Source organism: Pygocentrus nattereri, chromosome 3 (genome assembly GCF_015220715.1).
Source record: "Pygocentrus nattereri isolate fPygNat1 chromosome 3, fPygNat1.pri, whole genome shotgun sequence".
In the NCBI taxonomy this organism is placed as follows: Eukaryota; Metazoa; Chordata; class Actinopteri; order Characiformes; family Serrasalmidae; genus Pygocentrus; species Pygocentrus nattereri.
Window position 1 is genome coordinate 38,306,169 of NC_051213.1, and position 25,767 is coordinate 38,331,935.

General features: G+C 40.2%; 2 protein-coding genes across 3 annotated transcripts; both read right to left on the minus strand.

Moving 5' to 3' along the window:
* Window positions 1–470: 470 nt before the first annotated feature.
* On the minus strand, window positions 471–5,049 carry arf2b (ADP-ribosylation factor 2b). Of its 2 annotated transcripts, none has more exons than XM_017700744.2 (5): window positions 4,943–5,049; window positions 3,884–4,041; window positions 3,341–3,451; window positions 1,889–2,013; window positions 471–1,497 (listed from the first exon to the last, which is right to left on the minus strand). In XM_017700744.2, exons 2-5 carry the CDS (start codon window positions 4,029–4,031, stop codon window positions 1,336–1,338), a joined length of 546 nt encoding a protein of 181 aa, XP_017556233.1. In that variant the 5' UTR covers window positions 4,032–4,041; window positions 4,943–5,049; the 3' UTR covers window positions 471–1,335. The 2 variants fall into 2 exon arrangements, with proteins under 2 accessions (XP_017556233.1, XP_017556234.1); XM_017700745.2 differs by having other exon boundaries at window positions 3,884–4,036; window positions 4,943–5,040.
* A 3,529-nt stretch (window positions 5,050–8,578) lies between these two features.
* LOC108429182 lies at window positions 8,579–24,679 on the minus strand. Its single transcript, XM_017700741.2, has 14 exons — window positions 24,188–24,679; window positions 22,972–23,041; window positions 19,476–20,769; window positions 19,162–19,296; window positions 17,245–17,374; window positions 16,347–16,475; window positions 15,975–16,079; window positions 14,940–15,103; window positions 14,531–14,681; window positions 12,436–13,245; window positions 10,651–10,742; window positions 9,915–10,041; window positions 9,687–9,793; window positions 8,579–8,911 (listed from the first exon to the last, which is right to left on the minus strand). The coding sequence occupies exons 1-14, from the start codon at window positions 24,384–24,386 to the stop codon at window positions 8,705–8,707; spliced, it is 3,720 nt and encodes a 1,239-aa protein (XP_017556230.1). The 5' UTR covers window positions 24,387–24,679; the 3' UTR covers window positions 8,579–8,704.
* Window positions 24,680–25,767: the final 1,088 nt, after the last annotated feature.

Genomic DNA, 25,767 nt, shown 5'->3' on the forward strand with positions numbered 1-25,767 from the left:
CTGTCACTTCATGGCTGAGTTGCTGTCGTTCCTAATCTTCTGCTTCCACTTTGTTATAATACCACAGACAGTTGACTGGAATATTTTGTAGCGAGGAAATTTCACAATTGGACTTGTTACACAGGTGGCATCCTATCACAGTACCATGCTGAAATTCACTAAGCTCCTGAGAGAGACCCATTCTTTCACAAATGTTTGTAGAAGCAGTCTGCATGCCTAGGTGCTTGGTTTTATACACCTGTGGCCATGGAAGTGATTGGAACACCTGAATTCAATGATATGGATGGATGACCAAGTACTTCTAGAAATATAGTGTAGCTGGGAACAATTGAGTTGGTAAGTTACTCAAGAAAGTTGCATTTCAACCAAACCACTCTGAGTAACTTTGTTTACATCCTAGTGATTTAATTATGCAATCTTGAAAAACTCATTCTTTTTTCAGGAACAGATACACAAGCGAGAACTGAGTATAAGGGAAACGTGTCATGTTTTGGAGTTTTTAATTCAAATCAAATCCAACAGCTTGTGGAGAGGCTGAGGGGAATGTAGAGTGGTCTGAGATTGGGCTTGGGGGCTGTGCCACTGTTGGGAAAAGGTAACGTAATCAAGAACCCACATTTGGAGTCACATCTCTACTCCCACACCCTCACACATTCAGAAAACTCTTCAAGAGTGGACTAAGGGTGGGAGGGGTTAAAGGCATGATTTTCAAATCAGGCAAAGAACAAAGAAGGATGAATAATGATCTTCCGAACCTGATACAGGTTACAATGCCATTTTTCCACCAGGTTTGTTTTTTTAAATTTACTAAAAGTGCGCTCATGAGAAAATGCATGGCCTTTGCACTCCACATGCCCATAATGCCAGTGCCAGATTAAGGTTATTGCCTACAACAGACCATACTTAGAAAAACTTCATTGTTTATGATCCTTCATGAAAACCACCAGGAAGAAAGGAGAGGTAAAGGGAGAATATACATGTGCAGAAACTGAAAGTTGTGAGCCACTTTACAGTTTTAACAGGTGATTTTGAAGGAAAACTGTGTAAAAGGCACACCAGGGTCATTCCCAATCCAAACAAAGACAAAGACTTTCACTGATATACATACAATACACTCTTGCTTACATACATACTTCAAGTAAACATACACTCAAAATCAGAATGCACATCCACACACACATACATGCACACACAGAGACAGCAGAGCCTAAATTCTTGGGGAAGAGAGGGGTGGGTGGAAACAAAGACATCAGTCAAGTTTAGGCTAACGCTGCATCCATGTGTGTCTTTCTGACTCTTACAAAAGGTCATACATTTGGAGATTGGTGGAATGGCTCATTTCTGGTTTTTGAGCTGGTTGGAGAGCCAGTCAAGCCCCTCATAGAGACCATCGCCGCTGGTGGCACATGTAGCCTGAATGTACCAGTTGCGATGACGCAGTGCATGAAGGCCCAGTTTATCCGTGATCTCAGCTGCATTCATTGCGTTGGGTAGGTCCTGGAGGGACAACCAGGCATGAGAGAAATGTTTTACACACTGTACATTTGGTGGTTGATATAGCCCTCCACATGGCAGATCAAGGCAAGTGGTCTTGTCTGTCATTCCTCAATATAACTTGTATACGTTGGATGAGATTGGGGATTCAATTTCCTGCCTTAGCAATCACATCAGGCTACACCAAAAACAGGCCCTGGGCAAGGCTTCTAATGCTGCAGTCGCCCACCTCTGTAACAAGCTTAAATTTTAAGGCGCTCTGGATAAGAGCGTCTGTTGAATGCCATAAATGTAATGTAAAAGTAATTTATTCTAGCCAGCTGAAATACTTTCCTAGTTCTAATAATAAACAAGGAAGGTATATGTTTCTTATCTGGGAAGATGTAATCCTCACCTGTTTGTTTGCAAAAACAAGGAGAACAGCATCACGCAGCTCATCTTCCGCCAACATTCTCGTCAACTCCTCCCTTGCTTCATTCACTCGCTCCCTGTCGTTGCTGTCCACTACAAAGATCAGGCCTAAGACATAAACATGCAACACGTAAGGTTTTAAAGAAAAAAAAGAAAACCTTCACTGCCCCCTTGTGTGTGTGCATTGTGGGTATGTACATGGGTGTTTCACTGCACAGATGGCTTAAATGCAGAGGTGAATTTCCTGGTCACTTAACTATGTGCAAACTCTATATAGATCAGCACCATTCTATGTTAACACTTCACTGCCATCAGTTCTTTGAGATGGGAGAGCACACCACAGGTATAAAAGGGGCATCAAAACTTTGGGTGACCTGTATGAAGAGACTGTCCTCATGTCCACTGAATAACTGCAGCATAAATTCCTCCATCCTGCCAAACATTTTTTAAAAATACCTGCAGGTGCAACATTACACCCGTATGTTACAAGGTGGCCAACTACTGCCACTTTTCTCTCTTCCTCTAGATGTCATGATAAAACACAAGCAGGATTCTAGGGGCCCTGTCTCTTATGTTTATGGAAAGTTTTGTGAATTTTTTGGAGACAAACCCTCTACTGTTGGAGTGCATAACTGAAGACAACATGGGGGTTAAATTTGTGAAAATGCACAAACCTTCTACTTTAACAAGTTAATTCAGTTTAGTATCATTCATCGGATATACTTCACTCCTGAAAGTTTATATCAAATGAACAATAAATGTCCAATACACTGTCCCAGATGAAAAGTGGGGATTGGAATTTTGTTACATATGCTGTGGTCTTGTCCTGACCTGGAGAGATACTGAAAGGCAGTTTTACATAGAGGTCATCAAAGTAAATACACCACTGTTCCTAACACTTGCCTTGCTAGGAGATGAATGTGTTATAAGAACCAATAAACGTAACCTTAGATTTATTAAAACAGCACTCCTTATTACCAAAAATGTATTACTATTAAGTGGAAATCCTCTAAATCCCCTAGCCTTTCTATGTCCTTCTAGTGAAAATGCTATGTAATTTTAAAGACAAAATCCAATCTGTCTGAGAAATACTTGGGAGATTTTCTTTTATACTGCTCCAGGACAACACATCTATGTGCCAAGTGACATCCTCAATTAGGTAACTGTTTTGGATTATATTTCCTACTTTGTTTTTCCCCTTCTGTAAGCATTGCTGGGGTATGATTGAAGGATGGGGTTTCGATTGATGTGGTCAATGTGGTTGAAGTTTGAATTAAATTCAAATAGTCTCAAACTGGTAATTCCTCAAATATTTACATTCACCCAGTTACTGCAAACAGGAAGAAAGAAGGAAACAGGCTATGGCAAACAAGTCAAAGCTAAGTGGACTTTGTGCTCTGTAGAAAAGTAGATTTTATGTGCTGGCCGCTCCTACCTTGCGTGTTCTGGAAGTAGTGCCTCCACAGTGGTCTGATTTTGTCCTGACCACCAACATCCCACACTGTAAAACTGATATTCTTGTACTCTACTGTCTCAACATTAAAACCTGCAGATTAAACACATGCACACAATTCTTAAAATCCTGTGTTAACATCTTTAGTGCACAAAGTGTTCATATAATGTACATTTAAACTGCCAATAAACAATAAACATACAAGATGGTTTACAAATACTCAAATACATTTTTCTACAAATGCACTTCCCTCCTCCTTTCTCACACACACCCACTACACTTTACATTGACTCTAACACACACACCCAAGATAAGCTCAAGATGAAGACAAAGGGACACACTGCACTGTACAGGAAAAACCAAGGGCAAAAAACAGAGACAGCAAGAGGAGTGTGCGAGGGTGGGTCTCTGACTGAGAAACAGAGTTTAGAGAGACAGAAAGAGAGAGAGAGAGAGAGAGAGAGAGAGAGAGAGAGAGATGTAAGGGGTCTGAGAAAAAAATTCAAAGCCAGTGTGGGTACATACCGATTGTTGGGATCGTGGTGACGATCTCTCCCAGTTTGAGTTTGTATAAAATGGTGGTCTTCCCAGCAGCATCCAATCCCACCATCAGAATCCTCATCTCCTTCTTCCCAAACAAACTTTTAAAGAGATTACCAAAGACATTCCCCATCCTCTCTACTCTGAGGGAGCAAATGAGAGAGAGCGAGAGAGAAAAAGAGAGATCATACTTTTGAGCTACAATCCATTTATTTATTGGCTGATATAAACTTGTAAACTGACTGGGCCTAAATGCAGCCTTCAGAGTTCCTCATACAGGTCTTTATTCACGCCCCTGAAGTCACAGGCAGGTGACGGAAAATGTGCCCCCTTCTCAAACTTTTCTCTGTAAGTTCTGAGTAAATTCACTAAACTGAGCTCTCTGCCCTTGTATGATAATAACATTAGCGAACACTTAAACTGGAATTTAACGACTACGCTAAAGGTACTAACTCCTGGAACATTTCACGCCGAGGCCAACTGGCTACTTACAAATTAACGCCCATTATTATAATGTATTATCGAAGTTATGCCAACTTCCACGAGTTACAGCAACTGGCTCTGTCACATTTAAACGCTTTCTGTCTGTGACTGGCGAAAAGAAAGTTAACTAGCTAGCTGTTAGCTAGCTAGACAGCTAACGTTAATACGAAAAACTATTGGGACAACAGCTTCAAACTGGAACTTCTAGTTAGCTAACATTTAGCTCGCTAATTAAACCCCTAACGTGAACGAGTTGACTTACGTTTAACATGACATTTTAAAATACATTAGAGATTCAGTGCTGTTCTCGTAACAGGGTTTGTTAAAGGGGGACATAAGAAATTAAAACGCTGTTCTCATATTTTCAGCTAGCGTTCTCATATTAGCTTTAGCAGCTAACTAAATAAGCTAAAGCCAAGGCTTGCGCTAACTTGAGTGTTCCAACAGACTTGGAGTGGAGTGAAAGTTGTAAAAGACACAGTTCCACTTACAGTACCAGTTAACCTACTTTACACTCTCTGTAAATACAGGTTAAAGTATATCTGATTATCTAAAAATCACCTCGTCAGCGGAGTTTCTGGAGACTTCTCGGTCACCGCTGTCACGTCAAAATGGCTCGATCAGGACCCGCCCACCGCGACGACCCACCCTATCGCGGCGGTGGAAGTCGTGTCCTACGGCCCGCCCCCTGACAAACAAGCAGACCAGGAAAAAAGTCCGCAGAAAAGTACACGCATTAGTTAACCCAAAGAAAGTCGTCCGCTTCTCACACTTAAAGGGAAATTCTGCCGATTGTATTTAAATTTCTGCGTAATTCAGTTGTTGAGATGTAACGTAGTTGAGAATAGTAATTCAAAGTGGTTTGATGTGAAATAATCCACTCTAGAGAAACTTCTCAATATAGATTTTCTTTATAGTGGTGGTGATAGGAACCAGGGGTCACTATGTCTACAGCACAAATGTGTAATGTATTTTGTTTACAGTGTACAGCCACCAGTGAACCTGTACGTGTCTTCTACGTTTTACATGTAATGTAACTCAGGAATTCTCCTTTAAACTCTACAGACAGTTTTCTGGTTCACCATCTGGATCACCATCACTTTCCTAACTTTTCTTTTTCTCTTCGTGATCTGTGTTTTTAGGAGGGAACTTTACACATACAAGACATATCATTGCCATATTATGATTACAGCCACCTTTTTCATTTAAATATACATACAATGATTGGCTATTTAAATAAGTACACCTCCTTGAATTTACACAACTTTCATTTGATCAGCTCCATATTGGAGCACTTAGTAGTTCTAGCCCTGTTCTTCAGTGCTCAGGACCCCTACAAGACCACCTCAGAGTAGGTATCATTTGAGTGGTGGATTATTCTCAGCACTGCACACTGACGTGGTGGTGGGAGGAGGAAAAACAATGAAAATGTGTTTATTGCATATAAGACCAATAAAGAACACAGCATGTGTGCACATCTAACTTTACAGTTCTGAAGATTTAATGGTGCAGCATATATAAAGACCTTTTCTGATCATACTAAATTTAGTTATTGGTCACAATGTTACTACTGAAAGAAACGTGCTAAAATTAGTAATTAGCCAAGAGCTATTTAGAAATGTTGGTACATACATACTCACAAAAAGTTAGGGATATTTGACTTTCTGGTGAAATTTCAGGATGAACCTAAAAAGCACTCTAACATTTACAGGTGAACTTAAAGTGACCTTTTCTAAACTTTTGAATGCACATGTCCAACTGTTCAGTGTTTTAGTACTTTTTGCACAACTTGCTGTTCTCTAACAAGGAGCTTAACAGCAAGGTGGTGGTGGTGGTGGTGGTTTTACAGTGTGGGCAGGTGTGTCTAGTCAATACAGAACTGCCCTTCACTTTGTGAAACGGTACAGTGACCAGCCCATATTACTTGAATAACATCATTAATCCAGTCATTGTGCCTCTGCATGAACAACAGGCCTAATTTCATCTTCATGGACGACAATGCTCCAGCTCGTCGAGGTCGCATCATTAGGCAACGGTGGCTGGAGACTGGAGTACTTCAATTGGAGTGGACTGCACTTTCTCCAGACCTGAATCCCATAGAAAACCTATGGGATCAGCTGAGTCGCCGTGTAGAGGCTCGTAACTCTGTACCCCAGAACCTGAGGGCCGCCCTTTAAGAAGAGTGGGATGCCATGGCATGCAGACACTAAGTCGTCTTGTGAACAGCACGAGACGTGGTTGTCGAGCTGTAATTGATGCTCAAGGGCACATGACAAGTTATTGAGACACTGCCATTTTTTGTTGGGGTATACTGTTGTTGGCTTTTGTTTCAATAAATTTTTGAGATGAGGAAATCACCATTGCGTGCTTGTAATTAAATGCCCTACTTTCATGATATAATATCACTGTAGCGTCAACTTTTTATGTTTTCCATAAATTTCACCCAAAAGCCAAATATCCCTAACTTTTTGTGAGTAGTGTATGTAAGCGCCCCATTCCTTTTTGAACCATACCATGTTAGTCTGAACTATTATTAGGCTTAAAATGAGAAATGTTGTTCCTGCTAGAGCCTTTGGACTCCATTGGTTTCACACGAATTATGAATGTTCACTTACATTAAACCGTGTGTTTACGTGGGGTGGGCACATCAGTACTGGAAAATTGATACTTCCAATCCTGTTATTTCCTTTTGAGAACTGATCTTTGGAGCTCACTCTCAGTTTATCTATACTAATGCATGGAAAGGCTTTCATATACATTTTTTAATGTCAACTTTTTTACTGTGGAAATCTCAAAGAATTCTTTTTATTGTTTTGTGATATTTGCCTTAGTACTGGAAAGGAAAAAAAATGCCCATCCCTGGTGAGGACCACACAAACACCCAGATCTACCTCTTTATAAAACAGACATGCTCTTACCCTCTAATGTACATACATTGCACTGAACATGGGAAAAGGCAAAAAAAAAACTGGATTAAAGTGAATTCTCCAAATATGCAGAAGGTCTGTTGTGTATTTCAGTCATCCAGTCACTGAGTAGTAGTAGTAAACTGAGGTGACTGGACTTGATTCACATCATAAAATTTTGAAAATCCCTTCTCTTAAAGATTTCATGTAATTTCCTCTCACCCTAATTTTCTACACTTATTAAAAAACGTACCACAAAGGGTTTGTTGTCATAGAACCACTTTTGATTCCCTAAAGAACTATTTTTGAAAAAGAGATCTGTGAGGGTGAAGAACCTTTTATGGCATCTTGCATGAATCTTTATGTGGACGTTCTATATAACTTTATTACATTCTTCACACACACACGGTTCTCTAACCGCTCATTAAACAGTTTCTTTAGGGAACCCAAAGCGATTCTTCTCTGGAATCACAGAAGCAACCCCTCTTGGCACTTTCGTTTTAAGAGTGTACTGCTGGACAGCTTTGCAGAACCCTGTAGAATCAATGCTACAGAATGGCCACACCTAATAAAGACACCACTGATTTCACCACTGATGAAAAACATTCTTGATACACTTCAGCCCTACTGTATCATAAGGGAAAAGGCAAGACAAAATAGGCCAGTTATAGGAAAACGTGTAATGTTTAAAGAGCCCATATCCTATATATTTTAATTGGATTTGATCATTTTATCTTTTCCTTCAAGGTCCACTTATAACATTTGTATCATTCAAAAAGCAGAGAGTATAAACACTCTTTAGAACTTTAATATAAATAGACAGGGCTACATTGCTGTAGGTTGAATAGGTAGATGTATGTAAATAAGCTGGTTCTTGTGACATCACAAACAAATTTAAAACAGGCTATTTTTGCAGCTTAGTTTCTGTATTTGGACTGGACTTCATATTTGGAGTGAACAGTATGTTTTCAAACTTTAACAACATTTGCATTGTCCTTTAAATGTCTTCATTTTAGAAAAGTGAGAGAAAGACTGATATGGGCCCTTTAAATGTATTTAATTACTTTGGGGTACTGTTTTTTTCCCCTCATGATATAGAAGAACAGCTCCTTTTCACAGCACCTTTCCTCTACCAAAATCTTCACAGGACTATTTTTATGGCAACAACTATATTAACAAAGCCACCATCTCATTTAAACTGAGAGAACCTACCAAGAAGATTCTTTGCTCTGATGCCTAAATAGTTGGTGGCTGTGAGTTTGTAAGCGAGAAATGTAGCTAAAGTAAAAGCTTAAGCAGAAATCATTTTAATTAACAGACATCACATTGTTTCACAATTCAGTAAACAAGCATAAATGGATGGAAGTGAAAGAAAGAAGGGAATGTTGTGTCAGTGAAGATGTGTCCATGTGTAGGTTTAGGCTGCTAGCGTGGAGCAGGTATCTGATGTGCCTTCATCGTGTTCTTGCTTCTCCAGTTTTCCATCTCTGACTCTCCAATCCCAGTTGGCGCTACTGTCTGAAGCAGGGACGCACTGTAGCCACATGCCCGACTCCAAAACCTCTGTGTCTGGGGAAACCAGCTTCCCATCCAGGGTGGCCAGGCTGAAGGCCCTCATGGAGATCTTTGATTCAAGACAACACAAACAGCGATTTAGTAGTAGTCATAAACTGCCTGGTTACGTCAGCAAGGGATGTTTAAAACCTAAATTTGTGATTGCTTTTAAATTGGATTAACACTGGTCTCTATTTATAACCATGTATTTCTGCTCTGGCTCTAACACAATGCAAGTGTTCATTGTTGAACACAATATAAAAGCACATGTGATAGAATTTAAAATTAAGTGCGCTCATCAGAATATTAGGCCGTGACTGGATAGTCCTCTCGTCAGATCAATGAATTCAGATGGTTGTTGAGCAGTGTTCTCCTACTTTTTCCATTCAAATAGCTCTAGATGTTTATTATAACACCCATACATGTCCTCTGAGTTTGTATATGTAATATTGATAATAGTAAAATGTGAAAAAACATTCATTTTCTTTGGACACTACACTGCCTTATGTCCTGCATGTCCTTCTCCACCCTGCATACATTTGAAAATATGCCAAAGATTTATTGCAACGCTATCAGAAAATAATGACTTGGGCATCAGGCAGTGTATTCGCAACCATTTCATATAATAGCTTTCTGAGAGCTACATCTGGTTACTATTAACAGACCTTGTATGTTTCTCTATAAAGGTGTGTTACATATATCAGACCACTCTACTTAATGATTGAATTATGCAAAAATCTTAAAAATATTGGTGGAATTCCCCTTTAAGCAAAGTCTTCCACCTTTCTAATGTTCAGGACTGGTAAACATATTTAAAGGTAAACTAGACACTGCCAGCTTCTCACCTGTGCACTTATTCCTACAGCGACATGTCCCAGCTTCACCTTCAGCCTCTCTCTGATCCTAAGAGTCTCCCCACTCACATCCTCCACCCAGATATCCACACCAAGACCTTCACACAAACATAAATGTGTCCATCACATTCAAACATTTTAGAAATTTCAGTAAGCATAGCTACTAACACATAATAAATGAAGATACATACACAGTGTAGAAATCATCAGTAAAATTACCTTCAAAGCAGCAAGAAGGTGGCTGATGTGTGGACACTGACCAGTCCACATTGAAGCTCTGTCCATCTGTAAAACTACTATAAGAAGAGAACACCCCAGAGCTCAGATCATCTGACCAATCTGAATTCTGTAAAGCAGAAAGACGAGTATGAGTCAATATGATGATTAATTAAAGGGGATGATACAATACTTGAGTGCGTTTGTTTTACACTATGTGACCAAAAGTATGTGGACACCTGACCATCAGACCTGCTGGACATCTTATTACAGAACCACGGGCATCAATATGGAGTTGATGCCCAACCCCCACACAGCGCTGAAATGCTTAACAGTACTTCAGCCGATACTTGGCATTGCCATAGTGATATTTGGCTTGAAGCTGCTCAGGCATGTAGCTTCCAGAGGCAGTTTGGAACCCTATAGGAAGCAATGCATTAGCACTTGGCATTTTCACTGTGTGAATTTGGTGGTCTACCACTTCATAGCTTAGAGCTATTTTTTTTTGCTCCTACAAGCTTCACTTTCACACAAAAAAAAAAAAGTGCTATCCTATGACAGTGCCACGATCAAACTCAGCTCTTCAGTATAACCCATTCTACTGCCAGTGTTTTTCTATGAGGATTGTATGGCCAAGTGCTCGGTTTTATACACCTGTTAGCAATGACTGTGGCTGAAACACAAACTCAATGTTTAAGAGGGGAGTCCACATACTTTTGGCCATATAGTGTATATGTACCTTGTCAGTTAGCTCTGGTTCGGAAGCACAGGTGCTACGGTGACAGGTGAGAGTTAATTTTGAGTTCGGTTCATGTAAGGTCATCTTTCCACCTGTAGAGAGAGAAAAAAGGGCATCAATATTTTTGAACTTATGAACAGAGCACACAGACTAAAAATGACAATAGTAACTCAAGGTGCTGTACTGTACCTGTACTGTCTAAAGTATTTAGATTTTTAGAACATTTTTAAAGTCAAGTCCTACTGCATTTTACTTCCATACAGCAAGAAATTTCTGGATGAAACACTCTCTCAGATGGTCTCTTAGGCAGCTGAACGCTTTCGGGAAGTGATAAGGTGGGGTGGTGAAATGCGAAACAAGTTTCCTTGATAGATAGATAGATAGATAGATAGATAGATAGATAGATAGATAGATAGATAGATAGATAGATAGATGGATGGATGGATGGATGGATGGATGGATGGATGGATGGATGGATGGATGGATGGATGGATGGATGGATGGATGGATGGATGGATGGATGGATGGATGGATGGATAGATAGATAGATAGATTCAACTTTATTGTCATTACTCAGTACAAGTACATGGCAACGAAATGCAGTTAGCATCTACCAGAAGTGCAAATAGTAGCAAATAGTGCAAAAAGAGACTGTGCAAGTGTGCAATAAATAGGCATAGTGCAACATTACAGTATAGAGAATAAATTACTTATAGATATGCAAAAAAATAGATTATAGGTGTGTAGATATATACATGAACATGTTGGAGATGTACACTGTATAGAATAACTGTTGCGATGTGTTATTTACATGGCAGTAGAATGTTACATTTGTGCAGTGGTAATAATGATGAATAAAATAAAACAACAGCTCTGATTGGTGAGTGTAGTATGGAAGGCAGTGTTCATAGTCCGCTGTGTGCAGTATGAGTGGTAGTGTTATCAGCGAGGTGTGGAGTTCAGCAGAGTGATTGTGGAGGGAAAGAAGCTGGACCTGAGCCGACTGGTTCTGGCCCGGATGCTCTTGTTGCCCTCTAGTGCACCGCGATATAATCAAAACTCAGAAGATGTTTTAGAGGTGGGAAAACTAACTATATAATATGATGAACTGTGAATGGCCAGGGACATAAACTAACATTTTAATCTCAGGGTGACTTTAAAGGGAAATTTTTCCAACAATTATTCTGAGTTCAGACTCATAGAATAACACTAACATTTGTGCTAGTAGTTCGAATTGTTAAGACGTTATAAAGAACTGTGCTGAGAACTGTAGTATTTTACAGTTGCACACTCATTTCAAATTGTAGGTAGTGACTAAATGTCTGTACAGCAAGTCAATCATTTTCTGTTGTCAAAGTGAACATAAAATCAGGCCTGACATAATTAAGTCTATTTGACATTTCTGAATAACTTTATACTGGCTGTGATGATACAGACTCCATTCACACTTGCTTTTAACATACGCCTCGAGTGATCTGATCATAAATGGACATTTCTATGTGGCTTGAATGCATCTGCAGTGACTAGAGAGAAGGGTGCCACCCACATTTACTATGTCTGTCACTCAGTGCATTTGTTGACAGACTGTTACAGATGTTTAGGCCACAAGAACCGCTACAGCACTTGTAAACTAACCAAACAATCTTAAAATTTCTACATTTCTGCACATTTCACTTCAAATGACACTAAATTACTTTCTTTAGCATAATTTAATTATGTAGAATTAACTTTTAACCTCAGAACAATGACAAGGCAGCTTAAAATATCAAATACAAGAAGACTCACTTGCAGTTGTCGATGCTTCAGATTCTTCCTCTGTGTCAGAGTGGTCATCCTCAGTCTTCAGGTACGGTTTATTTTGTCCTTTTGTCCCATAGAGGATCTGTAGGCGGTGGAACGGCTCCCACTCTTCCTCTGCCCAGTCACTGCCCAGCTCTCTCAAACTCTCCAAATCACTCTCTACCTCTTCTTCTGCACTCTCTCCTTCAGCTTCATCCACTGAGCTTCTTGTTTCACCCTCATAGGGACCCTCTTCATTCAGGATGCAGTCTACTGCTGCATCAGTATCATCCATCTCTTCTGAATCAGCCTCACCTGGGCCCCCACCTGATTCATGGTCTTCCTGGTTATCTGACACTTTTTTCCGCTCGGTGTAAATGTCGTCATCATCTCCTCTTTTTTGACAGGGTTCTCTCTCACCTTCTAAAAGCATTTGTTTTTTGTTACTTCCTACGGATGAATCTTCCTCTGTTCCCCAGTACCTCTCCATCCACACTGCCATCTCATCTTTTTTCACTTCCTCCGTCCATCCTCCACTGTCCCACTCACTTTCCTCATCAGATTCCCTTTCTTCTGAGTCAGTCTTATCCTCCTCTTTTGCTCTTTCTCTCCATGTGCTAACCCACTGGATTCTAGGAGCAGAGAACTCCTGCTGACTGGTGGAAGTGGGGGCTGCTACTGCAGAAAGAGGAGGTGGAGTCTCCTGGGTTGTTAGGGCGATGAGAGGAGGGACCACCTGCAAGCTCACTGGTGGGCAGTTCTGAAGCTCAGGTGTGCCAGAGCTGTGAGATAACACTGGATCAGAGAACCCACCCACTACACACGGACAGCCAAAGAGAAATATGCAAAAGTCTATTAGGTAATTGTAGCAGCACACAGCATCAGTTATACATTTTCATCCTCCCAACTTATGTCAGAAGAATTGCTCGCGTACATTAGATTTAAAAAGCTATTTATCTGAGCAGTGAGCATTTTATTACTGAAAAAATGGGAAAAAAATATCTTTATTGTCAATGACTGTGAAATTGAATGGTCAATAACCATGTTAACTAAAGGTTAAATGCATATAAATAAACCACACATATACTGTATTTTAACACTGCTGTTAAAGTACATAAATACAACGTAAAACCAATAAAGCAAACGGTCACATTCATTTCACAGACATTTTAATGGATGCTGCCATGATTAATTTAGCAAAACACTCCATCAGAATAACTAGAATGCTGAGATACAGGAGGTTTGCTGTTTGGTAGAGAGTAAAATGGACTAGCTTGTCTAGAAAAAGGGTTAGTGTGGCAATATTTTGGTTTCCAACCAAACAAACATGTAGAACCATTAGTTATTATCTATCTAAAGGATTTTCTGCAAAGACCTGATACCTAAAACAGTTTATCCTATGTAGGCTATTGGATGGGGGGGGGTAACAGATTTACACATAAATGTAGTGTCCCTCAGTAGGTATGAGGAAGTCGGGGAAGCTATATGTTACGACACACTGGAAATTAAAGACGGAAACATGTTTAACACACTTTTTTTGCAGAAAATGATTATTACGTAAATCATTTTTGTTTATGGAAACAAGCTGCTAAAGAACCAAAAATCTTTTTGCATTTACATTTTACCATTTGCTATATGCACAGAATGTCAATGGAAACATTATTACATGCTGTCTGTGCAGAATATAGTTAACATTGTAAATTAAGTAATATTAAAAGCCAGCTCTGTTGGCGATTTAATTGCGAACTACAGAGTAAGGCTCTGCAACACTCACATGTAGAACTTTGTAACTGCATTTGATATTTCCCAACACAGCCTCACAAGATCTCAATGGGTTTTAAACCTCTTGAATTTCCAGCTTTAATTTCACTTAGTGAACTGTGTGGCACAATGTCTTGCTGGAATATCCATCATTTGTTGTGATTTTCCTGCTTTAAGTGAACGGACACGTCAAAAAGTTGTTAAAGTTGTTAAAAATCAGAGTACGACACACAAGTATGGAAGTGATTCTTTTTGACTGTGAGTTTAATAATATTACCAATTAAATAATACTTCTACAAGCAACTGTAAAATGTTAATAGTATCAGTAAATGCTAATAACCTGCTTGTAGAGCTTTGTTGGCTTTCTCCAGCAGTTTTCTCGCAGAGTCTCTCTCCTTTGGCTCCTTCACCAGTCCTGCTCTGATGACCTCACAGGTCAGCGGGTCACAGCCAGGAGGAATCTCCCACAGAGGTGCAGGCTCGCTCACAATCTGCACAACATATATTCATTAGTTCATGCTAGACCATCCTTAACCGAGTGACATGGCAGTGTTTGTGGTGCTGATACTAGTGTATCAGGCACTGTAATGCTGCTGAAGCTTTTACACATGCCAGCATCACTGCTATCTTAATGGTTCATTACCCAAAAAATACTAGTCCTGTGGTCAAAAACTGGCCAGTAATGACTTATTATTCATTTTATTGACCATAGAAGAACTGACTACAATCTACTGTAAAGTACATCTTACTTTCAGACAGAGTGGGTGAGTGTAGTATCGTGTCCAGGGCTGATGTCCAGTGAGCATGTGCAGGAGCATGCAACAGCTGCTCCACACGTCTGCTTTATCAGAGCGAGGATCTCCTCGCGCCACCTCAGGAGCCATGTGGCTCTCGGTTCCACGCAAACCATTGCCTAAAACACATAGATACACATAACAGAACGAAACCTTAAGTAATAACTTCACGATAGAAAGAAAAATCATTCAGTTAATAACATGACTTTTTTACCAATTTTGGAACTTTTCTGTTGGTCCAATCATCATGAAATTTAATCTCAATGCAAAGGGTAAAAAATATCCCAAAAAATGTTAAAAAGACAAAAATATTTTTGTGCATTTGCAACAATATGCAGATCTCTTACTTATTTCTTTGGATGCATGTGTCTTTGCACACGAGGTGGATTCAGTTTGGCTTGAGTATACTCGATTCACCCTAGTAGCCAAACAGTGTCCTTACTGGTGCCAAAAAACATGTTTCTCTATAGACCTTCAGTCAAAAATGACTTATTTCATCATTAATTTTGCATAAAGCTTAAAAAATTCTTGTATCTTAGCCTTTACATCGTAAACTACCGTTGCACCAAAGTTGACAACACATGTAGTAATTATTTATTATTATTATTAAATGTTCTATCTTGGCCAGAGTGCCCCTTTAATATGTCAAGCACTCATTAGGCTTTGAATGGTTTGTGCCAACAATGTTATGCTGTCTCTCTGGCACTGCAAGTATGAAGTAATTTGCTATGTCCCATCATCACACCTCTAAAAATGTGTTTATCGCAGAAATGAACAATCGTAACATCATAACGATTAAAATATGATTTACTGTGCAGCCCTAAGTTAGTCACATTAAATTTACAACTCACTTGCTCAATTATTCTGGTACAAAATCCCTAAGTACTAAAAAAAGCCAGGGTCTAGGATGCATACATATGGGTGTGAATATGCCACTCAACAAATCTCATTGGAATAGTGCACACATTTTTGTGGACATCTTTATCTTACCTCTGAATGTCTTGGTGCTGCATCCGGTCTTGTCCAACATCTCGGACAACCCAAAATCACACAGGAAACACTCCCTCCTATCCTTTGAAAGCAAAACATTATCCACTGCAAGCACGCACACACGTACACACACACAGCAAATAGAAACAAATGTTTATTGAGCTTTCAGTGGAGAAAATATGGACATTCAGAACATTTGTCATCATTTTGTCATAGTACTAATGTGCAATAGCTGTTCTGTACCAGAGGTGGGTGCTGTTTCATCACTGTTGATTTGAAAACCAACTGAATCAAGTCATGGTATAATATAGTTTGTACACTATCCAAACATCTGCTTATCAGTAGATCATAGAAAAAGACCTTCTTGCTCACCTTTAACATCCAGGTGTATGACTTGTCTGCTGTGTAGGTGTTCGAGAGCCTGCAGCACCTGACTGTGGTAATAAAGAGCCATGTCTTCAGGAAAGCTACATCTTGCTTTTAGTAACTGGGCTAGTGAACCTAAGAGAATGACAGAGAATGAGGGAGGGAGAGAGACTGAGATTTTACAGATGGGTGTACATCTGACTGCTTTACCCTTATTATATTTAGGTAACAGTGATAACTTTAACTTTATAGGTAATAGTGATTAATTTTATTTTGTTTATTAGCAGCATACATTCACCAGCCACTTTACAAGCTCCACTTTATCTTACAGGTCCACTACACAGACACCTCACTTATTTATTTTGGATATTTTGAGAAGAACCAGTCCATTAGAAAAGACCATTATGCTTGGGAATAGTTGATGGTAAAAGAGGAAGAGGATGACCAGCTACAAGATGGATGGATACAATCAGAGGAATCATGAACAGGCCATAAAGAAGCCTGAAGACTGAAAGACAAAACAGGAGATTCTGGAGAAACGCTATCCATATGGTTGCTAGGCACTTAATAATAAATAATAATACAGGAGCACAATTTGTCAGCCTCCAACCCATCCATCATTGGTCTGATTTTGGCTACAGGACCACAACTGACCAGATATTATTTGGGTTGTGGACCATTCTCAACACAGCAGTGACAGTGACATGGTAGTAGCACAGTAGTGTGTGTGGTGCTTGTGCAAGTGTACACACGCCAGCGTCATATCCAGCCAAGAGCAGCTGTGTGGTCAAAAACTGGTCAGTGTTGATGGGCTGGAGAATGGCTAACACAAACTGTGAATGGCAAACGATGAGCACTCTTGAATAAAGTTGTTGAATGTGTTTTTACAGTACCCAAAACTCACCTGTTTTAAGGTCCATGAAGAGGACGACATTAAGCCCCTCTCTCACTGCCCCATATAGCTGGAGCACTTGTGGGGAGTCCAGTCTGCTCCATGTCCCAACTTCCTCCCAGCTAAAACTACACAGGGGAATCTGTAGATCGTAGATTGTGCAGTGTGAGAGAATAACCACCGAGAATGTGAGCAAGAGGATTAAAAAACATAAGATTTTTTATATACGAATGTTTGACCAATGCTTTGGGCTAAAAAGTTTTTAAAGTTTTTAAAAGTTTTAAAAACCTTTTTAAATCAACTTGAGAACTGTTTTTGAATTGTACGCATGAGGGCGCAAGAGCGCAATTTAGCCAGGTTTTCTGGAGTCGATTAATCGATTCCACTCAGTTTTAACAGATGGCGCCAGAACTGCTGATAAAGGAACATAACGGAGATTAAACCATCCTAAATCTAGTGTAGAGCACTGTCCCAACTAGGATAATTAGCTACACGAGTGCTACGGTAGGCTACCGTTAACTGTTTTAACGGGACGTTGCTTCTTTTGAGGCCTTAAGCTGTAGCATCTAAATGCTAGCCTTTGTAACCCAATGAGTCAACTTGGCCCCATAACAAGAAGCGTACGAGCTGCGTGCTGCGGCACAGTTGGTTTCACATAATACGGTTTCTTTCTTCGAACGGGACATGCAAAGTTTAATACTTGAAAATGATCATTGTTTACACCCAAGACAAGCAGTTATAACTGTGTTCAAGTCTGAAATGTTTGCCTTTTGAAAACCGCGGGACACGTTGATTTCTCCGGGCTGCGGCGACCTCCGCGAGAGCAAAGGGCCGTGTACATTACAGTAAAGTGGCAGGTGAAGACCAGCGGGGAAATAATAGCACCAGAAAATGGTTATGTCCGAAACATAAGGCAGCTGTCTCATAAGCCAGTGCTTCAGAAGACAGTGTTGTGATGAAGGTCCCTGCAACTCGTTCACTTTTGAGACGCACTTCGAGGGCAGCGAGGCGTCATGTTGTTGCCAAGAATCCTTTACCCAGAACATGTCCTTTAAGTAAGTAGGCCGAAACTTTTCTAACAAAAATAAAAAGTACTGTACAAAAACTGGTCTCTCTTTCCTCCACTGTCCGCCGGCGGTTTCATAACTTTTCCAAACCGCAGCGGTGCTGACAGGATTACGGGATGTAAGGCAGCGAAAGATACGTCTACGCTGCCTGCAAACAATGGCTGAACAGAGGAACCTCAGCAGACGGTATTTTATACAAACCTTTGATTCGGTCATAACTGGGTGCCTTCCTGCCGCAAAATACTGGATGAGGATTCGGCGTTATTACGTTTCAGACACAGCCAACGTGAGTTTGCTGTGGGGTTTGTCAGACGCTAGAGGGCGCTTCCGAGTGAGTCCAAAATGAATGGCCATTTCGGTGAAATCATAGCTTGTAAATGCTTCAACAATTTTATAAAGAAGAATGCGTTTAATTCCGGAACACAGAACAGCATAAAACATTTTAACACTGCTGTTACATTTTTTAGCACTTTTGAACTCAAATTATAGGACTTTATAATGGAAATGGATTTGACATGAAGAAGCTCACATTGGCTATTCAGCTTAAATCTTCCAGAGAGTCATGAGTTTTTTAGAGCTGTATACAGGTATGCATCAGTGAAGGTAGGTATTACATACTTTAATGTTGTGCTGGTCATACCGTCTGTTTGGTGATGTTTTCTAAGATGCTGGCACATTTACGCAGTGTCATAAATGAACCCTCACTGTTATTTATCTCACAAAACCTTTTTTCATATTAGCATTTGCCATTTCCATTGAAATGAATTGGCTTAGACTTTTAAGACAGAATTCATGCGTAACTGCACTGCATTACAGTAGTCATTTTTAAACAGCACAATTTTGCAAAGTAAAATCATTTTACCCTTTTCGCAGCACATGTAAATCCTGTTTGTTTGTCCCGGATGCTGAACACGTCTCCATATGACCCATTCTGTATGTTTCGAAGCAAGGAATATTCCCGGCCTTCACGATATTCAGAGTTCTTTGCCTGTAAAAACTAAAAGATAAGCATTGTGCCATTCTGAGTAACTGCTCTGAATACACCTACAGAAATAATGACACTGGAGGAAAACAGTATATTATAAAGAATTTTTTCCCATCAGTTAATCGTAAAGAACAGTTGGTGGACTTTGTTGAATAGGACTGGAAAACCATAAGTGGGTTTTAATTTCATACCTTTTGTGGGTGGAAGAGAAAGCCTTCACTGACATTCAGCTTTTCCTGATCTCTGTCCTGTGCAGCCTCTTTCACCATCTCCCGGAAGAACAGGGAGAAGTGGCAGCGTTCAGTATGAGTCACGGCACCCCGGAGTTCATTCAGGGTTAACTCAGAGTCATCCTGAAGACAAGGAAAGCCTGTTGCACCATCCATTGTTTGACTTCGGTAAAGGTTTTTATCCACATCACTGTTCTCAGCCCAAGCATTGTACAAATCGCAGGAGTCTTCTTGGATATAACCGACAGGTGAGTCGCATCGGCCTGCACCGAAAGAACCTTCAGAGACCAAACTGCTGCTTTGTTCCACAGTACCGTAGGAGGATTCCGAGCCACAATCCGCGGTGTAGCAAGAAGCATCTGAGCCAGAACTTAACCTGGACGAAACAGAACCCCACTGTGCCTCAGCCAGGCTGTCTAGAGAGTTCATGCTAGCCTCAGCTCCATCTGAGTCAAAGCTGTGCTCCCAGTCTGCATAGGCAGAGGTAGAATCCGAGTCACAGTCACTTCTGATGGAATTGCAGGATTTATCCGATCCTGCAACGGCTTCAATGCTGTAGTCTGGCATGTCAAAGCTAGAGCTTTCCTCAGTATACATACACAATATCTCAGTGTTACTGTAAAACGAGTCCAGTCTTTTCTTTATTTTACTTTTCTTTCTTTGCATTGTGTTGTAACAGCCATCTTCTCTTTGTGGATCCTCTGTATAGAGACAATCGGAGTCACATTCCCGCAGCAAACTGCAACAGGTGGAGTCACAGCCCTTGATGCTCTCAGCATAAATATACACAGATTCGGGTTCAGAATTTAGTCCAGCACAGCCTGACCCTCCTCCGTTACTAGAATAAATGTCTGAACAGCAGCCCACTTCGAGTCTGTGGAGGCAGAGCCCTACTGCATTGGACAAAGGGCACTCCAAATATTGGCACATGTGGTGAGGAAAAGCTGAGGCTAAAGTGGCATCCTGTTCCCGAGATTCATACTCTGGCCTAGAGCAAACTTTGACAGTACTTTGGGGTCTGGAGTTATTGTCCTGTTCAGGGAATATCAAAGGTGCTCTCTTCTCCTCTTCCCCATTTGGTGATTTCGTCACTATTCTGTCCCTCCAGTGTTGTTGTCCTAGTCCATTAGCCTCTTTATGTCTGTCCCTTCCTTCAACAGTTCCCTCTCTGGGCTCTTTACTGTGTATTCTGAGGGAGGGAGTCACACTGTGGGTGTCTCTTGGATGCATAAGTAATGCCACAGCCTCTGATGAGCTTCACATTAGCGTAAAAAGACAAAACGTACCAAAATGTAAGATGTTTGCTTTGTTAGTTTTGAAATGCAAATGAAACCAACAAGTATTAGAAGTTCACACTGAACGGAAACAAGTATTCTGACATTTTTTTTATTTAATATACTGCATATTTCCGATTAAAATTGACACACAAAATTTCAGCGGGAGTCAGGAGAAGCTAACCAATGCAAGCACCTTCATCTTTTTTAGACGCCGGTAGTTTGGCTGTATGTGTGGAAACATCATCTCCTCTCCAGATTCTGTTTCTTGGCTGATGAAATTCTCCTCTAATACTCCTGGCACATTGCTCTGTTAATGTTTCCTTCAATGACATGTAATACTCCAGTACTACTGGCAGAGACACAGTGCCATATTGTGATGTTCCCTCCTCCATACTAAACTGTGGGATGATGCGCAAAGACCTCCTTACTCTAAACATATCAAGCTAATTTATAGTCAAAGAGCTCCAAAGAGTTCATCTTTCCTAAAGAGTTCTAAATGGTCTAAATCAGGGGTGTCCACTCATATTCGCAAACTGCTGGTGTGGCTGTAGGTTTTCAGTGGAGCACACCTAATTCTCTGCATAAAATCAGTTGGTCTCAGTCTTCAAACAATGGATCAGGTGTGCTCTTTTGTTGGAATCAAATCCTGCAGCCCCACTGACCTTTGCTGATAAGATTGGATACTTCTGGTCTAAATGCTCATGTGAAAATGTTATACATGCATCTGCATGCTTCTTTTTTTTAGCTAAAAAGTTGTGTGTGTGGTGGTGTAGAAATTAAGATAATTGGAGGGCACTAAATTGCCTACTGTTCTCTCTGTATTCTTAGAGCATGTTGTGAAATTGTATTGCACCAGTCATATTAAAAGGCATGTTTCATGTCTTTGCTATGGCTCTGGTAGCTTTGTTTAAAAATGAATCTCGTTCAGCTTCACCATGATTGCTACTTGTTGCATAAAATCTTCCCATGCAGTGCCAAGGTCTTTTAATAATGACAGCAGGTGTAATTTGCATGAGTCTGGCTTTAATTCTAAAGGTCTAAAAGTACTTTGACATTGTGTGCATGAATTTAAAATGGAAGTGTGTTAATAGAAGCAAAAGTGTCCGAGTACTTGTTTCCCCTCGCTATATAGCCTCCAATTAACATTACACAAACAGCATACCAGTATCATCAAATACTTGGCTGAAACCATGCTGCATTAGCGCGAGATGTTTAAAAGCCTAAAACTGCACAAAATTAACTTGCTAAACACTAAAAGGACAGTAACATCAGCTGAAATCATCTTAAAGCCTGAATATTGCACATACTTTTGTCCATTGGAATAGACAAAATAATATCATACAGTGTCTAAAAACCACATGAGTAAGTCTGTCAATTAACAACTCTGTGTGCTTTGCTCAAGTGAAGCATTCTGTTAATCAGTGTTCCCTATTGCTTAGTGCGCTGCTTTCTGGGTGGAAATGGTAATGAAAACTGTAAAAATTAACTAAACAAAAGCTGCTGCCGACGCTGTATCTGATTCAGTTCCCCCTCAAATTCACGTTCCCTTTGATAAATCACTCATCAGGAGCGCCCATTCACTGAATAAAAAACAACGGTAAGCAACGCAGGGACTATGGAAAGCTAAAAGGTTGAAAAGGTTCTCACCCAGTCCCACGATATAAAGTCACTGTTCAGTGAATGTACACGTCAAAGGGAATGTGAATTTGAGATTGAACTGAATCGGATACAACACCACCATTAGCCATGTCAAACGGCTGTACCTACAGGCTACTAACTGCAAAAGCACTTTAGCTGGCGCGCATTGATCTCAGTTGAGAATGCGGTTTTGGCAGGAAACACGGAAGTAATCCCGGAACAATACTTAATAATAAAAAAAAATACATTACAGGCCAAAACTTTATAACTAAACCATCACAAAACAATGTGTCAGCTTTCAAGCAACACATTTATACACGTTTTGTGTAATAATGAGATGTAGCTTTTAGAACCATTAAATGCTTCGGACGTCTGGTGCTAAAATGGTGAACAATTCTGACTTGGTGAATTTCTGAAATGATTCGGTTTACATCTAAACCCTTGAATGATTAAGTCATTTTGCAAAATTGGTAAAGTTCCCCATTAAATAGCTGTGCTGTCTCACTATTTTGGAAGACATCCTTATATATGTATGACTATACCTGCTTCTGAATTGAGACTGAAACAAGTTGTGTTCCACAAGGGATGGGTTAAACTCTTGCCACCGCTCACCTGAAACAGACAAAATACAAAAATCAAAAAAAGTTAGTAAAATATGCGAAATGCAAACAAAAACAGAGAGCAGTGATTTGTAAATCCATTTAAGCAGTATTTAAACAAAAGAATACAAAAGACAATATATTTAAATGTTTTCTCTCATTAACTTCATTGTGTCTAATCTGAAACATATTCCAAAAAAGTTGAGGCAGTGGCAATTTAAGACTAAGAACATTTTACAATGTTCAGAAGCATCTTAAAGCAAGTTATGCAGTCATGCTTCATATTTGCCATTTTACAATGTTCACCACACCACATGGGTTGGGATTCCCAAATTGGGATTACCTTGAAAGACTACTGTCAATAATCACAGCTGTTGCATCCACAGATGCGAATTAAGATTGTATTACGCACAGTGGAAGCTATGTGTCAGCAACATCCAGAAACGTAGCAGACTGCTCAAGCTCATTTGAAATTTGGCTGTTGCCATGTAAACATGTACTGGGATCTGACAAGTTAACTTTTTAAGTTTTTTTCAAGTTAAGATTGTTTATAGAAAATAAGTGAAAAAAAAAGAAAAGTGGCATGTTCTCTATACCAAAGAAGACCTTCTAGATTGTTACCAGCATAAAGGACAAAAACGAGGATGTGTTATAGTGGTGTACTAGTACACGTGGGATGGGTAACTTGCCAGAAAAGGCAGCATTGTTACACATTTTGGAGCAACTTATGCTGCCTTCTACACAGTCTTCTACACAGTTCAGAGACATCCATGTTTCTTTTAATGTAATACAGTTCAAACAATATAACAACTTGTGTATTTTTTATTAGTATTATTTTACGTACTGTCCCATTTTTTGGAATTGAGATTTGTATAATAAGCACCGCTAAGAAGTATGAGCAATCTAAGCAATATACCGGCAGGAAAAAACTAAGTGCATAAGGAAGAAACAGACAAAAACCAAGAGTTAAAGAGGAAAACCACCAGACAGTGGAGTTAATGGTAAACTCACAGTCATCCTTCTCTGACACATCTTGTTATATATGTTTTGTTTTCCTTCTCTCAAATGCCAAGAGCCTTCTGTTCTCCATGGTGTTACTCACTAAGAACAATCACATCACTGCTACAAGAAGACCACATTATTGTTATGTTGTTCTTACCCTCTGTCTGGGCAGCAACAGCTGTTATGCCAGCCTCCTCCATGCCGGTCTCCTGCAGTAGTAGAGTCGCGGTTTCTGTCTGGATCATAGGGTCATGTCCCATATCTGTGCCTGAGCTGGACGTGTCCTCAGTAAGGTTGGCCATGGCTGAGGCCTCAAGAATACTGCTGCTCGAGTGCAACATGGTGGGTATGGCCATTCCTCTGGTCTAACTGATGAAGAGACAGCCAGTCATGAGATGGAGGTAAAATTCAAGGTAAAACAAAGGTAAAATAGGAAATGTCAATTAGTGAGTCACACGAATTTCCACTCGGTTAACAATGTAGAGAGCCATTAGCATGGACTGCGCTCCCTCTCATTCACTTCTTCACATTGTGTCTCCTCCACACAGAGCTCTGTGTGAATGAGGGGGTCAGTGCTGGGGGCGCGATGCAGGCAGGCATGTATTAATAGCACCAAGAGGTTTTGGCATACGCAGCACTGCATGCCTCTCCAAGCCCTCAGCTGTTTCAGTCACTCTTATTTTCCTAACACATATACTCCCATCCCTCTCTTGCCAGGTCCAGTCAGCTGTCTCACTCCCACTCTCTCTTTTTCATCCTTTCTTATAGTCTGCTCTTCAGCCCTCCCCTTTCCGTTCAGCTTTCTCCTTCACCCTCTGTAACCCTCTGCCTTCTCCTTCTCTGCCAAGCACTATAACTACACCTTCACTTCTTCAAAGCACACTATCCACTCCTGAGAAGACACTCCTTTCTCTAAACCCCTCGGACATGACAGACAGACCAACTTAAAGACATTGCAAATGCAAAACCTCATAACTTTACAGGAGACAGGAAAAAACCTTTTCCTAAAGTAGTTTTGGACCATTTCTTTTGCTCCATTCATCATGAAATTTACACACAATGAACAGGACAATTGTCATGTTTAAATTATGTAAAAAAAAAAAAATTCAAATAATATGCATGTGCTCATTACATACACGGATCAGCCATACCATTAAAACCACCTTCTACACACTTATCAGTTGCACTTACCATATAGGTGCACTTTGTACTCCTAGTTACAAGCTGTAGTTCATCTGTTTCTCTGCATACTTTGTTAGCCCAATTTTACCCTGTTCTTCAATGGTCAGGACCCCAGGAAGCAAGTGGTGGATTATTAGCACTGCAGTGACAGTGACATGGTGGTGGTGTGATAGTGTGTGTTGTGTTGGTACAAGTAGATCAGACACAGCAGTGCTGTTGGAGTTTTCAAATACTGTGTCCAATCACTGTCCACTCTTTTGTTAAATGATGGTTACATGCAGTTAGACCAGACAAGGCATATTAGAGTGGAAATTTTGTTAAACAGGTAGCGTAGCACTATCCCTCATGCTCTGCACTGTTTAGTCTCACGCATATTCTGACCTCTCTCACCTGAAACATATAAAAAACACAACATAAGCAGACATAACCCACCCATAGAAGCTGTAGACAAAATTGTGGTTATGAAAGTTGGTTACATATACTATGGACAAACCAGAGGAAAACAGCCAATAAGTTCAGTCTAGCCTCACGACGTCTACTGTTAAGAAGGTGGTT